A 16,646-nucleotide genomic window follows, 5' to 3' on the forward strand; every position below is an offset into this window, starting at 1 on the left:
TAATTTAAGTAATACTCTAATTCTGTTAAAGAAAACGTACTAAACAAGAGCATTAATGGCCACATAACAATACCTAGTGAAATACCGGGTAGAAAGGCAAAAAGAGAACAGCACACAGAAACAGGAATGTCGATGATGATAGGAGGGCTGAGATGGCCTCCTGACCTCAGAGGAGAAGGACCCTTCAAGGTAAGTACCAATGGTCATTCTCCCTCTGAGGCGGAGGCCATCTCTGTGGGACCTCCCAGAGCAGTGTCCCTTAGATGGGTGGGCCATCATCATTGGCTGTTATCGCAGTGTGCTGCAAAACTCTTCTTCCAAATAATTCAGCTTGTAATGACAAACAAAAGTGGAAATGGAAAAACATGCAGTAGCTTTACAAGCTTCTTCAGCAAATGATCTATTAAGTAGGGCTGCGTTGGTGGATGAACTACACAAGAAATGTGCCATAATTCTGGTAGGTGTCTCCAGGCTAGAAGCCTTGTAGGCTGCATATCACAAGCCTTGAGAACTAAGCTAATGGAAGTCTTGGACATTCAACCTCCAGACCTGGAGGGTGATTTGTTGCTGAAGCAGCTGTCTGTTTTCCTGATGGAGTCCGTCCTTGAAATGCAGATATTAAGCACTCTGTGGACATCCAGGGTATGCCACACAAATTCCTTGGGATGCTTGGACTGTAGGCAAAATGTGGGAAGATAGATCTTTTGTAATCTGAAAATTCAAAGAAACATTAGGCAAAAAAAAAAGTTGCATCAGCCCTGAGCACTACCTTATCTGTGTGAAGGATGAAAGGTTTGATTTTACAGATAAGGCACTAATCTCCGAGACTCTGTGAGCTGAGGTTACAACAATTAAAAAGGGAGTAATCTTGAGTACCCACTACAGACCAACTTCCCTGAAAGGCTCAAAGGGAGACTTTGCAAGGGCAGACGATACCGTAACCTCCAAAAAGGACAGCAATATACTGGAGGAGGTGCCTAGAGCATAGCATTTTGCAGGAAAACACAGGACATGATGTTTGGGTAGCTTGTATACTCCATAAACAGGAAGCGCTGTGGTAAGGGCTGCAATCTGACTGTGGATAGTGGAGGACTTTAGACCTAATGTCAGACCATCCTGGAGAAAAAATAACATAGAAAAACAGTGAAGGGTGCCAACTGTTCAATCTGATTTTGTTTGCACCATCTCACAAAAGCAGTCCAGATAGTGTTGTGAATGTGATTGACTCTTGGATAGTATCTGTTACTCCAGAAGAGTAACCAGAAGAGTGTTCTGCACTCAATCTCCAGTGGGAAAACGAAGCCAGTCTTGCTGGGGCACCAGATCAGGATCTGATTAAGCATGTCTGGAGAGACAAAGGAGGGCAGATCTCTGTAACCGCCAAGAGCCAAGGATGTCGAGCCCTATGACAGGCCACCAGTATGACCTTGGCTGCCTGTTCCCAAATCCTGCAAATGGTCTTAGGAATGAGTAGAAGCAGAGAGAAGCAAAGAGGAGTTCTGGGGCAGGAAGACGTGAGAACATCGATCGCCTCAACCTTCATGCAGTAATACCCATGAAAGAAGTGAGGAAGCTGATGATTCGTGCTTGATGCAAATTGATCTAGGAAAGGACATCCTAGGTGTTGGAGAATGAGGTTGAAGATCTCGGGATTGAAGGACCATTCCCCTCCGCCAGTCCAGCCACGTGCTGTTCAGCCCCCTGATGTACTCCACTCTGATGGGAGATTCCTCTCTTCCCAGACCAAGATCCTCAAATCCACTCTGTGGAGCTGAGATGACTGAGAGCCCCTTGCTAGTACAGATATGCCTTGGTAGCGATATTGTCCATCCAGATAAAGACAGGCTGATGGGCCAGATCCAACCTGAAGTAATTCAGAGCCAGCTGGATGACCCTGAGTTCTGTAAGTTGATGGGAAGACTCTGTTCTTCGAGAGTCCACTGACCTTGTAGCAGAACCTTGTTCAGGATAGCTCCCCGAAGTTGAGGGCTTGCAGCTGTGAAGAACTCCCTACCGACCTGGGCGTACAATACCTCGCCCTGTCAAAGGCTGCTGACCTTCACCTGCCAGAGAAGACTGGATCTGATAGATACAGGAATCCAGAGATGAAAAATCCTCTTTCCCACAATGGACAACTGGTAGGAAGGGAATGCTGCAGTGGTCTGGAATTAAGCCTGGCCCACCGGACTGTGTCTAAGCAGGAGATCAGCAGACACATGAGTTTGTACAGAAACAGGGATGAGAAGTTGTCCTGGATTACCAGGATTACAGCAGCCTGGATCTTGCACCTTTTCCAGTGGGAGGAAAAGGGAGCTGCAGGATGTGTCAATGATGGTTCCCAGTTGAGACAGTTAAAGGGAACTCTGAGTGGTTTACAATAAAACCATGTTGCTGTGAGCAGAGGGTGGACTAGGTGCCCCAAATGTATTAGGGATGGACATAAATCCCCTGGTGCCTGAGGTGGACTACAGGGTTTAACAGGATCTTGGTAAATGCCCTGGGGGCCTTGGAAAGTCCAAAAGGAAGTGCCCAGCATTGGGAACATTGATCATTCACTGCAAATCTGAGAAATATTCTGTGAGCAGGATTAATGGGGATGTGTAAGTAGACATCAGTCAGGACTACTGAAGTAAAAAAATACCTGGGGTTGAAGGGCCTCTGTTATGGACTTCAAAGATTCCCTGAGCAAGCCCCAAAGCTTGACAAACTAGTTGAGAAACTTGAGATCCAAACTGGCCCTCCAATTGGTATTCCTCTTGGAAACTGTGAATAAAATGGAATATACTCCCCAATCCTACTCTGGAAGGGGAATGGGCTGCTTAACCCAAATGGCTTTCCTCCTTCCTCTCTGATCGGGGACAAAGGGTGGCTATTGGGGGTGAGCGATCCCAGAGGCACACACTTGATTGTGGGGTGCCCCAGGGAGCAGTTCTCTCCCCAATGCTGTTTAACATTTATATGCGCCCCCTTGCCCAGATTGTCCGGAGGTTTGGGCTGGGTTGCCATCAATACGCAGATGACACCCAGCTCTATCTACTAATGGATGGCTGGCCTGGCTCCGCCCCAGGGAACCTAGATCGGGCTTTGCAGGCTGTAGCGACGTGGCTCAGACTGAGTGGGCTGAAGTTGAATCCAGCGAAGACAGAGGTCCTTTGTGTGGGCCGTGGTGCCCGGGGAGGGGAAATAGCTCTCCCAACTTTCGACGGCGCACCATTGAAACCAGTGCGCCAGGTAAAGAGTTTGGGTGTTTTACTGGAGCCTTCATTATCAATGGAGGCCCAGATAGCAGCCACTGCCAAGTCAGCATTCTTCCATCTGAAGCGGGCAAGGCAGTTGGCCCCCTTCCTGGAACGTAGCGACCTCGCAACAGTGATCCATGCAACGGTCACCTCAAGATTGGACTACTGTAATGCCCTCTACTTGGGGCTACCTCTGTGCCGGACCCGGAGGTTGCAGCTGGTGCAGAACGCGTCGGCCAGGCTACTATTGGGGCTCTCGAAATGGGAGCACATACGGCCGGGGCTGCGCGGACTGCACTGGCTGCCAATTACCTACCGAGTCCAGTACAAAGTGTTGGTTATTACCTTTAAAGCCCTATATGGCCGAGGACCAGCCTACCTAAGGGACCGTCTCTCCCCATATGAACCCCAGAGGGCACTGAGGTCAGTGGGTAAAAACAAAATGACCATCCCTGGGCCGAGAGAGGCCAAACTCCAAAACACCAGAGCACGGGCCTTTTCAGTTGCGGCTCCTGCACTGTGGAACCAGCTTCCGGAGGAAGTGCGGGCCCTGCGGAACCTCGACCAGTTCCGCAGGGCCTGCAAAACCGCCCTTTTTAGACAAGCTTATAACGATATCGACTGCTGAGTTGCTAGGAACAAAGAACCGCCATCTATAATATTATCTAAACTGGCAGAACCAGCGCCAGAACAGCTTTATTGCTGCCAGATATATATAATGTAATTTAAACTATGTATTTTAATTAACTGGTTTTTATATGTTTAATTTCAATTGTTAAATTCAATGTTTTACCTATTTATGTTAATGTCGAATTGTTGTTAGCCACCCTGAGCCGCCTAGGCGGGGAGGGCGGGATATAAATAAAATAAAAAAAAATGTGACAAAATGCTGTATGGCCTGTTCAGTGATTATTCTTTGGATGCAGACCTTGGACATCAGAGACTGAACGAGTCGTTCCAATGGGAGATTGTGCATTTTAAGGTGCATTTTAAGGTGTAGCCATGAACAATGACATCTAGGGTCTACAAGTCTTCTTGAGAATACCTCCAGACCAGAAGGAAGGTCGCAAACCTGACTCCCATTGGAAGGGACATGCAGCCATGCTTTCATGGGATTGGACTCGCATTGCCCTTGGGGGGAGGGGGTACAGACCAAAACCTGGACAAGGAGTGCTAAGCAAAAAAAGGAGTGATTTCACCATCTATCAAAATGACAGATGTACTGAGACATAGTGTATTTCTAATCATGTGTCTTCACCAGAAATCTACCAAGGCAGTCACCAAGGAGACTATCCCTTTGGAATGCAGATACCATAGATTTGGGAAGCATGCCTGCAGGCCAAGCACTCAACCTCCTAGCCACAGTGGTGGAAGTCATGGCCTTAGAAATAAACATTAAGCTGTCTAAGGTGGCATCAGCAAGAAAGCAGGCAGCCTTCAGCCTCCTGCTAGTGCCTTCAAGGAGGCAGTGGTTGTTCTCTGACAAGACCTGGATAACCTTGCGGACTCAGATGATTGTTGCTCTGGATGTGATGGAGGCTATAGTGGAAGTTCTCACCATCCTCAGGAACCAGACCAGTAAACTGCAATGCTGCCATGGGCCGTCAACTGTGGAGACCTGTAATAACTCATCAGCATAATTAGACAGAGCATAAAGCATTTAAACAAATGTGGAAACTGCCCATTTGAGTCAGGTTTGCCCCATTCCACCCTGAGGTGACATTAAAATATTCAGCCACAGTATGAAAGGGAAAACTCATTAGTACTTGTGGCCATAACCTTTCTACAAGAAGCCTAAAGCTCCTATGCATGTGGAAGGTAAACATGAAATGCAAGGGCTGCTGTAGCCTTTGTTAAAAATGCCACCTGGGTTTCTTCCTCCTCTTCCTCTTTGATAGGGATTCCCCCTCCTCCCAGTCATCAGGCACAGAGTCAGATAACCTAGGTTCTGCTCCAGGGCTTCTCCATCTCTTTGTAAGGGGACCAGCCTATCTGGGTACCTTAGTGGCCCAGGGCAGAAGGGGCTGAGAAGTTTGAGGAGGTTGATCAGAGCCCTGTGAAATAAGTGCCATCTTAGGGCAGAAAGAAGCCATCCCCTCTTGCATGTTTCTGCAGAAGGTTCATATCACCCCAATGTGGAATAAAGAAACTCCCAGAAGTGGGTACTTTACCACTGAGGAAGGTGGCTCTGTGAGGACCCTGCTCCATCTGGTATGCTGAACAGGCACCTCTGTCACTGTTAGCCATTGCCAGGGCCAGTTGATGTGGACGGAATAGAGTAGATGCAGACTCCAAGCCTCCAAAATGGCCACCACCAGCTACTGACAGCCCTGAAGGATTGACATGCTCTACCCAGCAAGCAGTGCTTCTTGGCCTGTCATTCGACTGCCGCTGCCTATTGGGCTCTGTTGAGATGGATAGCACAAACAAGCCAAGAACCTGACTCAAATGGGCAGTTTCCACCTGAAAGTAGATGGCACTTCTTGGCCTGTCATTTGGCCGCTAGTGTCGCTGACTGTTGGGGTCCGTCGAGACAGACAGCATGAACAAGCCATGAAGGCATGTCAGCCCCACCTAAAAGGTATGCAGCAATCACAGCTGAGGACGCCTCTGACTCCTTGTCAGTTAGAAAAGCCTCTGAGTGTTCTGCCTCCACCATTGGGTGAGAAAAAATATTATGCAGGAGCATTTCAAAAGTGCAAAAAATTATCGATCCTCTGTAGACCCCTGAAGAGCGAGGCAGAGGAGAAAAGCGGTAAGATATAGAAAGGAAACACAGAACTTGAAGGAACATTCTCCTGTGAGGGAGACTGCAGCAGATTTTATTTGTTAGTCTTCACCAAAATAATATAAGGCAGAACAGCGAAGGAAGTATATAAAGGTAATTTTGAGGGAAAATATGTAAGAAAAATCTAGAGTTTAAGAGTTAGATAAAGGCAAGGCCTGATCTAAGCTGCTCTCCCTGTAGAGGCAGGAAAAGAACGGAAGGGCGGGTCATTCCGAAGGCACCAACAGGAAGTAGAAAAAAGTATTTCCCGCCTCCCTGATGGATGGGAGTAACTCACAGAGATGGCCTTTACCTCGGAGAACTTATCTCCACATTGCTTAAGGCCATCTAGTAAGCTGATGACAGACTCAAATTGATGAAATTGTCACAGCAGCCCACTGAATTGCATTCGGGCTTCAAATCAAGGCTCAGCTTCTGAAGTGAGAACTGCTAAGCTTTCCACAGGCACTTGGTTGGTGAGCCATCTGGGGCATTCCCAAACCCCAACTCTGCTACTCATTTCAAAGAACCCTGTTAAGGGGTAAATCTAAACTTTGTTTATTGTTGCATGAAGGGTGAGGTACCTACAGAGCCATGGGGCTAGTAGTATGGGAGGAAAAATGGTTTCTCTCAAAAGCAGTTTCAAAGAAAAGAAAAGTAATTAACAAAATAACAGGTTAAACACATAGCAGACCAAATAACAGAGAGAATGGAAAGCCTAAATTGCTTTCTTTTAAAAAGCCTGTAATACCCACAGCCATGAATTACTAACTCTCTTCTAAGAGAAGATAAAAATAAGCTCACTGTCCATATTTAGAGTACTCAGAGTCAGGACAGACATCTGGCACTGATTGTCTCTGGAATTTTGTCTATTTTCCCCTACTCGGGCAACAAGACATTGACTTTTAGATTCTTGTAGTATAGGATGTAATGGGATTTAAATTAGCCTAATCCTCCCACTTCCTGCATATTTAAGGCTGTTAATATTTTCACAGCATACAAAAAAGGCTTCATGACAAACTAATGCTTGATGGAGGAATGACCAAAAGAAGAATCAGTGTGTGTGTGTGTGTGTGTGTGTGTGTGTGTGTATAAACATTGAATTTTGCTTGTTTCCTTCTTTCGGAGCAGTAAGAAATGCTTGGCATTTGCCAAACTGTCCCAAAAATTACTCTATTCAGTATACAGATTTTGTTAAGTTGTTATAGCTTTGCAGCACAAACTCTGACTAAACAACTGATGAAATCATTTTCTGTCTTCTCCCTCCCAGTTGCCTTTTAGCAGTAATTTTCATTGTTGACTGTACAATTTTATGTATTTATCTCTTTTATATCTCCCTCTAGTCAGCAGCTGAAGTTTTATGTATAACCACAGGAAATCACAGGCTAGTGCAAAAACTTCTAGATTAGTTCCTGTACGGCTCAATAAAGAATCTTGTAAGGTACAAAATCAGTTCCTGGTTTGTTTTTTAACATCAGAATGTGGTGAGTCATGGTCATCCATATTCAGCATAGACTTAAAGTAAAACAAACAGTAGACACCAACATAAAATGACAACAACAAAGCATACACGTTTTCAAACCAGATTTATCAGCATTGCATACAAACCATGCTGAAGTAATAAGATCTGAATACTGCACCCAAAATTTAAACAAATAGAGAGAACATTTTTCAAAATGAAAGAAATACACAAAGCAATTTTTATTTGAATAATGCAGCCTACCAAGAAAAGTTAAACATGAATCTTAATTTAACATGCTGAACAGATGATCAATTTTTAATAACTTAAAGTTTATTGATTTTATACATTTGTACAATATAAACCAGGGGTGTCAAACATGCGGTCTGGGGGCCATATCAGGCCTCCAAGCAACTGGCTGTCATCTGCTTCATTCTCCTTCTCTCTTGCTTCCTTCTGCATCACAGTTTGCTTTGCCAGGCTTGCTCAACCACACAGGAGCTACAGAGCAAAGCCTCTATTTTCTCAATTGGCTGAGGCTCCTCCCTTGGGGAAGAAGGGAGGAGTCTTTAAGATCAACAAATGTTAATGTTTTAACCATATTTTATTTGAAGCTTTTAAAAAATCTGTGTGTTTGTCTATGCCCTTTATAAAATTTATATCTCTGCTACCTGGCATTATATTTTATGACACACATAGCCTGGCCCAACAAGGTCTCATTTATGTCAGATCTGGTTCTCGTAACAAACAACACTAAACCTAAAACATAGATTTATACTTCCATTTTTAGCAGAGGTAGCAGAGAGTCCGGTACAAGGTGCTGGTTATTACCCTTAAAGCCCTATATGGCCTGGGACCTGCCTACCTGAAGGACCGTCTCTCCCCACATGTTCCCCAGAGAGTACTGAGGTCGGGAACACAAAATCTCCTCCCTATCCCTGGGCCAAAAGAAGCCCGCTTGAAATCCACCAGAGAAAGGGCTTTCTCCGTTATGGCCCCTACATGGTGGAATCAGCTGCCGGAGGAGGTGAGGGCCCTGCGGGACCTTGTCCAGTTCCGCAGGGCCTGTAAGACGACCCTCTTCCGGCTAGCCTACACCTAGCTAAGATGAGAACTCAATGTAGCTTGCCAGACTTCTGTTTTATATGTTTTATATGTATTTGGAACGTTTACTGGTTTTTAAGGTTTTAACTGTTTAAATGTTTAATGGTTTATATATTTAAATATTGATTAATTTTTATGTTGATCAATTGCTGGAAGCTGCCCTGAGCCACTTGTGGGAAGGGCGGGATACAAGTCATAGATAAATAAAAAAAATAAAATAAAAATATATCCAAAGCGTTCTGTTCTATTTAAAAAAAAACACAACAGCATTTCTCAATAAAGTCATTATTCATTGTTGCATATTCTGCTTGAACCAACTGTATAGCTATTTTGTCCATAACTGCAATGTCCCATACTTTTAAAAACCAATGTTTCAGGGTTGGAATGTTCCTAGATAATCAACATTGTTCCAATATAGTTTTGGCCACTAACAGTAATGGAGAGATTAGGTCTGCTTTCAGCTTTGTAAAAGGAAGTTCCTGCTAGTGATTAAGTAAAATGGATTCTGGTGTATTTGGTATTGGTTGATCTACTATTTTTCTTATAATTGATACAATAGCTTCCCAATAACTATTAATCCATGGACATTCCCACCAGCAATGCAAGAAGGTCCCTGGATGACCATAGCCCTTCCAACAATTTGAGTCAGATGTATCTAAATAGTTTAAGTAGCATTATATACCACTAGCATAGATTTTATTAATTTTGCATTTGGATATTTGCAGATTTAGAAGTGAATAAGGAGGATGACCAAATATTACTCCATTGGTCATCAGTTGGATGTTGTAATCCTTGTGCCATGCTTGTTGGCGGTAGGAAGGTAGGATCCATTTTTTTTTAAATTTAAGTCTCGGTACAATGTCGATATTACACTTTTAGAATCTGTTACTCCATTTTTATTAGGTTTTCAAATGGGGTAAGTAATCTGTTTGCTTGTAATGCAATGCTGATGTTATTAAATGCATTATGTAGTTGGTGATATTATATCCAAGGTATTTTAAAATTATATTTCCTTTTCAATTGTTGTACCAAGCATAAAAAAGTAAATGTAGTCCCCTGTGCAAGCACTAGTCATTTTCAACTCTGGGGTGACATTGCTTTCACAACGTCTTCATGGCAGACTTTTTACGGGGTGATTTGCCATTGCCTTCCCCAGTCATCTACCCTTTCCCCCCAACAAGCTGGGTACTCATTTTACCCATCTTGGAAGAATGGAAGGCTGAGTCAACCTGAGCCGGCTACCTGAAACCAGCTTCCACCAGGATCGAACTCAGGTCGTGAGCAGAGAGTTCAGACTGTCTTAGTACTGCAGCTTTACCACTCTGTGCCACGGGGCTATCCATACCAAGCATAGTCTACCATTAATACAAACATCTAATAATCTGATGATCTTCTTTGCTCTCCAATATTTAAATTCAATGTCTGGCATTCCTGGAAGAAATCATTTTTTACCCAAAAAGTCTGTCACTGGTGAAGAATTTGGAGCAAGAGTGTTTCTATGTCAGATGAGTAAATTTAATTGAATGTAATGCAGTTATTAAAGAAATCCTAATAGTTAGGTTAGGGGGAAAACAACAAAGACAACTCTAAGTTCCAATAATTTTTCAAGAGGTAATAGTATTTCTCCTACATCTTTTGTGGGGGTGAAGTAGATGGTACCTACTTGAAGCACCTGAATAGTTGATGGCATATCAGGTTGTACATGGTCTCAAGTAGGCACCTCTAGAAGATTCATTCTTCTCTCCTGCTTCTACTAGTTTTATCAACAATTTAGGTGACAGATTAAACTCAGTTTCTGGAAACATTTTCCAGGAGATAATCAGGTTCCCCCCTCTCTGCAAACTGGGTTAGTGACAGTAACATGTTAAACACCAAACGAGATAGTGATGAGATGTGGGGAGCAGAGGAGAGGAGAGTTTTTAAGTAACTGATCTGCATCAAATAGCAGAGGCGTTCTTTAGTATGGCAGCTAACCCAAACTGCCTACATTGAATGACACATTTGAGAAGCTCCCACTGTGGAAAAACATGTTTATAAAGAGTCGCACATTCAAGATAAAAATCTATACTTCCTTAATTGCAAAACCAAAGTTGAAGTTACACTAGATTTTCTATCTGAGTAGGTACTGCTCAGGTAAGATATTTAGAAGAATCTACACTCCTTTGCAACAAAAATAAATCAGGCTATAAACTGAATAAAATAAATAAAATAAAAAGGAAAAGTACATTAATTTGCAATGGACAAATTTCTGAAGACAAATGTTGCCTAAAAACATTCGAAAACTATATCCTTTTTAAAGTACTAGCAAATATTGTTTCTGTATGCTTCATGAAAAACTACAAAACAGATGAGGAAGTTCCTATTCCTTTCTTCATCAAGAGGCGCGCAGGACTGAGAGTGAGGGAAGAGTGGGTTAAATGGCTTGAATTGCGGGTGAACTATTTTATAAGCTAATAGATGACACCTTTCCAGCTTAGACTCAAGTATATTTTTGCACAATTATTTGCTAATAAAAATCTATCACAGTGGCAAAGACCCTATTAGCACAACACTGGAAAGCCAAAACTATTCCTACAATCCATCAATGGTATTTGAAAATCTGGGACATAATGATAGAAGATAAAATAACTTCACAAATATTGCACATGGAAAATACTGAATGACAGAATACCTTGATAGAAGATAAAATAACTTCACAAATATTGCACATGGAAAATACTGAATGACAGAATACCTTTACTGAGAAATTGTTTGGGGTTTTTTTAATATGTGAATAATGATGTCTCTAAGGATTGTGCTATGCTGACTAAATATTTAGACTTTGTGCTATTCTAACTGTTATACCTCAGCAACTGAAAGTGTATATGGTTTTATTCTATTTTATTCTATTTCAGTTACTGTTCAATACATGCAATATTTTTGTAAGAAATTGTTACAGTTTAATAAAAGGGTTTTTTTGGGGGGGGAGTCTATCAGATCTGAACCCAGATGCTCACTTGTCAACAGGTTCTGTGATCAAGGTCTCTGCTTCCCCCATCTAGTCCCTTTGTATGGGTTGTTTCAGTCTTCTCTCTCTGTCAACAAAGTTCTGGGTTATGAGAGAGGCATAACCCAGGCATGGCTTGTGAAATCTTTGCATGGAGTTACTACATATAGTATTATACAGAACTGTTAACTCCTTACTAAAAAAGAGAATTTTCTAACATTCGCTTTGGAGCAAAAATGAACAAGTTGTAGCTGAGCAGTTTCAGCAATATCTGGATGACACATTTGCCCTCCTTGACCCATTTCAGTCAGGCCTAGCTGTGAAACAGAAATGATTTTGGTGACCTTAGGCCTCTTTCAGCTAGGGAAGATAAATGCTTCCTTACTGGTCCTCATGGATCTATTAGCTGTTCCCAATATGGTAAATTACTTGTTACCAGTTCAGATCAGATATAGTGTTTGGAAGTATAGTTTTGAGGTAGCCTGAGTCTTTTCTGAATAGCAGAGTGCAGAAAATGAAGGCAAGAAATGAGGATTTGAGTACATGGGATCTGCTACAGACAGTGCCACAGGGTTCTATGCTCTCTCTGATATCATTCAATATTTATGCATGAAAACCTAAATGAGACTTCCCAGGGTTTTGGGATGAGTTGTATCAGCATGTTGATGACACAAAGCTTTATGTATCATTAAACATGCACCACATGCTGCCATTTACCCTTACGGCCAATACCTGACATATATAACTTTCAGGGCTTTTTTTGAAGAAAAAGTCCAGCAGGAACTCATTTGCAAATTAGGCCACACCCCCTGATGCCAAGCCAGCCGGAACTACATTCCTGTTCAAAAAAGCCCTGACTTCCAATCAATTCCCTGAAAGAGAATCAATCACTACAATTGCCTGGGAGAGAAGCAAGCTTATAAATATTTTTAAATCTAAAATTGAATGTAGTATAAATATTTTCCTTACCTCAATATCAAATACCTCCACTGTATTATCCAAAAGCTTTATCTTGATCTGTACAGACCGGTCATGACTTGTAGGAGGAGCTGAAGCTATGGCTGTGGAGAAGTTTTGTCCTGGTTCCAGCGTGCTTACTCCAGTGTTTTTCTGGACTCCCAAACGAGAACCTGGAGTCTGCAGTACTCTGTAAGTGCCTTCTATCTCTCCCATGTTTCACCATCAAGTAATATCCAAAACTGAGGCAAAAGAAATAGTGAATTACTTTTGAAGTGCTTCTAAATAATGAACATACAGTGTTTTTGCCTAGCACTTGGAAATATTCTTCTAGCTATTAACAAAGCAGTGTTATGTGCCTATCCACTCCTAGGCTAAGTAGAGCCTAGCTTTCTGCTTGACACACTCATTCAGCAGTTAGTGTGTTCAGATCGTTTGTAACACAACATCATTCTAAATGCTGAGATACCAAAAGTTCAAATCCTAGTTTGGCTCCACTGGATGTTCACTGTGGGAGTAAGGAAAGATGTCAGACGGAGTGCAATGCAATCTCTCTCTTTCTCTGGAAGGCTGAGAGTTGGCATGCATGTTCAGCTCAAAACCCAGCTTGATTCTCAGCAATTTTGCCTGCATCATTCTTCAGAGAGGCAGGATTGATTCAGAACAGACTGCATAATGCAACATGTGAAGTGAGATCTCTCAATCACTGTGTTTTCCTAATTAAATGACTGAAATTTCACCACAGAAAGCAAGAGTCTTGACTTCCCTTCCCCCTACCCTCTTTCTGTGTTGGGAAGTGGAGAGATTTATTGAGTTTATTTGAACATAAAAGCTCTTCAGCAGGCAGACTGAGGGAGGCAGACTGAAAGCTCAAGCAATAGGTCAGTTTGCACAGGAGAGGGAATATCTAGATAGCAGAGATCTGCAAGAGTTAATGAGGGAAAATATTTAATAAATTAACAGTATTTAATTTTATTTTAAAAATTGTACAACAACTCTAAGTCAAGGGATGGTATATCACATTATTCTGTAGAGGTTACTCTAAACATTAACAAGTTATTAAAAGTCGGTCAATATGGCAGGTCGTGAACAATGCTGAACCTTCTACTTAATACTCCACTAATCCTCATTTCCTGGATGTAAGCCAATCAATGTCAGCAGCAACGCAAACAGCTAATATCCTGTGAAATTGTTTTGGATGGTGACAGGCCTTCCAGACTACCTGTTTAGAGTCAGATGTAAACTTTATCCACTGACAAATTAGCCATGTACTTCACAGACACTTCAACTTAATCTGAAGACCAAAACTTTGATGTTTTATCCTGTTGGTCATTTTTTGACTCTAACCTGTAAACCACCTTGAGCCTGCCTTTGGCAGGGAGGGCGGGATATAAAATAAATAAATAAACTTGAGACTGCCTTTGTTGGAGATGTCAAGTCAGGAACATCACTTTCAAAAAGGTGTAATATTTATAGGGCACAATACAACAATAATAATTATCATATAAACAAAACTGTCATTTTGTCCTTTCATAATCTCTATATTAATCTACAAATGGCTTCTGGTTGTTGCCCCCCACATCTGAACTGCAAGGATATTTAAAAAGGTATTCTCAGCCAAAAAAACAAAAGAAGTTGGTCCCTTCCTATTCCAGGAATCTATAAATTCCAAGTTGCCTTGAACCAAGAGGAAAGACAGGATGTGTTTTAATATTAATAATAAAGCCTATTGTCAAGGAAAAAATAAGACCTATTTATCTAGACAAGATAAAATGTACCTAGGAGTACAACAAAGGGAACTTTAGAAATTCTTTTAAATTAGCATATTGGAAAGCTTTATTTAGATGTAACATACAAACCATAATGAGTGACAATATGTGCCTAACATGCACAGGCTTATACACACCTCCTCACCTTGAACACCTAGGGCTTCCTGGTTTAGGAGGTCTTAAATCTAACCACACTTTGTTGTAGCATCTGAATGAGCAGAATTCCCAGCTTGCAAGAAAAAAAACCAAAATGCTATTTGCTAAAGTAACCAAGTTTGCACATCAATTGTTTTTAGATTGAGGATTTTCTAAACCAGAAACCTTGGCTCTACATGTAAGGGAAAGAGGAAGGATATGCACAAGCCTTAGGAATACAGGCTCATTCTCATCACCAATAAACTTCAGTTAATTTGTGACATCCAAACGCAGCCTAAGTAAATGCAGTTAACTGCCACTTGCCCTTATGCCTTCTCAGAAAAACCAGAATAAAATTCCAAATCATTAACTAAAACAGATTTAATGTCTTTTAGGTAAATAAACTACCATAAACAATCCATAAGAAATGCATGTCAATTCTGTTCTTGCAGGCCACCTGATTGCAGCAAAGCAAATACAACTCTTGCAGACCAATCTCTGCAGTAACTGGTACATGTCTTCATTGGAATTGAGAGAAAACAGAACAAAGTGACTACAACACATCAAAAACTAGTTTTCAGATACTCAATCACTAAATATGTTAGACAAGAAGATTGTGTCTATAGCAGTTTTGTTCCAAACAAATTATGTTTTAAAGAAAGTTTTTTAGGTAATCTATTGTAAAGAGAAACTTTCCATTAAGCGGGGGGAAATGTTCTGTAACACAATGGGATGGCAAAAGATATTCTCCTACATAATTATATAAGATCTCTAGGGAAGGGTGTGCAGGGAAAGGCAGGATAAAAATCAAAACAATACATACATACATACATATTTCAAGCCTGCAAAAATCCATATGCGAAAAGCTGATGTAAATCTATACAGCGATGTCATCAAAGTGTTGAACATGAGGACAGCATCTGCTGATGCACACAGACACATGAAACCCCATCCAGGGTTACAAGTTCCATGCAATAAGGCACAAACATAGCTGGAATAGGAATTATATTTTGATATACAGTGTAAAAATTAATTGCTGGTTTTAAGAGACTTGTCATTAATAAGTTCTGGAACCCAATCAGAGTCCAAAATACCTCACTATAAATGAGACAAAAGCAAATACCGGTAGATATTTCTTACAGCTTACTCAACAGTTTACTCCCACTGGGTTCATTGGTGATTACTCTTAAGTATGCACATGAGTTCAGCCTAACCCCTTCTGTCAGGGACTTCAGTGGTTGACAATGGGCCAGTCACACACTCTCAGCCTGACCTACAACATACAGCAGATGTAAAGATAAAATGGAAGAGAACTGCCCTCAGCTCCTTGGAAGAAAGGCAGGATAAAAATGTAATCAATAAATTTTTTCATAGCACAGGAATTGCACTTTTCACCTGAGATGCCAGAAGAAATCTAGGACTGTAAGAGCGCATGAAATCTGCTATACCATAAGTACCATATTAGTCTGCAAAAGACCATTCTATTGCAATGTGCTCTAGATGGGGTGTCTGGAAACAGGAAATAACTCCCAAATACTGATGCATCTAGTTTTGTTGGGAGTGAACAAAAGTGAATTCAATTAGCTTTATGGGTGTGTGAAGCTTTAAATCTGGGACTCCACAGTGCTCTTCTGACATTCCAACCAAGTCAGTTTATTGGCTGTTAAGCCAATTTATTAATTCTGGATAGATTGTAGCATGCTTGGATTTTATTTTTAATCACTTTGCAAACTCACAGCATTTTGTTTTTACAATAACTTTCCCCACACTTCCAGTTTAGCTTTACAGTTTGAAACCAGCTATGGGAGAAGCTGCCATCAGGCTAATCCTTTTGTAACATTGCTAATTCCCTATATGGAAGGAATTCCCCTATAGCGAAGAGAGCAAAATTCATATCTACAGTTATCACACACAACAGTAAGCATGTGTACATACCCTTGTAGGTAGATGGAATGATAACTACACTCATTATCACAAGACAGCATAAAGGCAGCTACATATATAATATTCTTAGATTTTTCACACTGCAAATCCGTAACATTCAACGAACCCTTTAGGCTATAACTGAGCAAGAACTCCAAAATGATCAATCAAGTTGAACATGCTTAGTTCTTACTACAACCGAATGCAATAAATATATTTAAAATAACTACTGGTTTGATGAATTAAGTCACCAGAAACAATTCTCTATGTACATTTTTCTAATTACGACCCTTAAAATATAGGTTTT

At 41.4% G+C, this 16,646-nt stretch overlaps 1 protein-coding gene across 4 annotated transcripts in view; it reads right to left on the reverse strand.

The window, feature by feature from the left end:
* The window catches only part of FARP2 (FERM, ARH/RhoGEF and pleckstrin domain protein 2), a 132,708-nt gene that overhangs the window by 109,049 nt on the left and 7,013 nt on the right, over positions 1-16,646 (reverse strand). For all 4 annotated transcript variants that reach the window (XM_060242107.1, XM_060242108.1, XM_060242106.1 and 1 more), the window contains exon 2: positions 12,525-12,754. In XM_060242107.1, coding sequence (XP_060098090.1) covers positions 12,525-12,728 — 204 coding nt within the window. In that variant the 5' untranslated portion in view covers positions 12,729-12,754. The remainder of the gene's footprint in view (positions 1-12,524; positions 12,755-16,646) is intronic.

Source organism: Heteronotia binoei, chromosome 6 (assembly GCF_032191835.1).
Source record: "Heteronotia binoei isolate CCM8104 ecotype False Entrance Well chromosome 6, APGP_CSIRO_Hbin_v1, whole genome shotgun sequence".
Taxonomy (NCBI): Eukaryota; Metazoa; Chordata; class Lepidosauria; order Squamata; family Gekkonidae; genus Heteronotia; species Heteronotia binoei.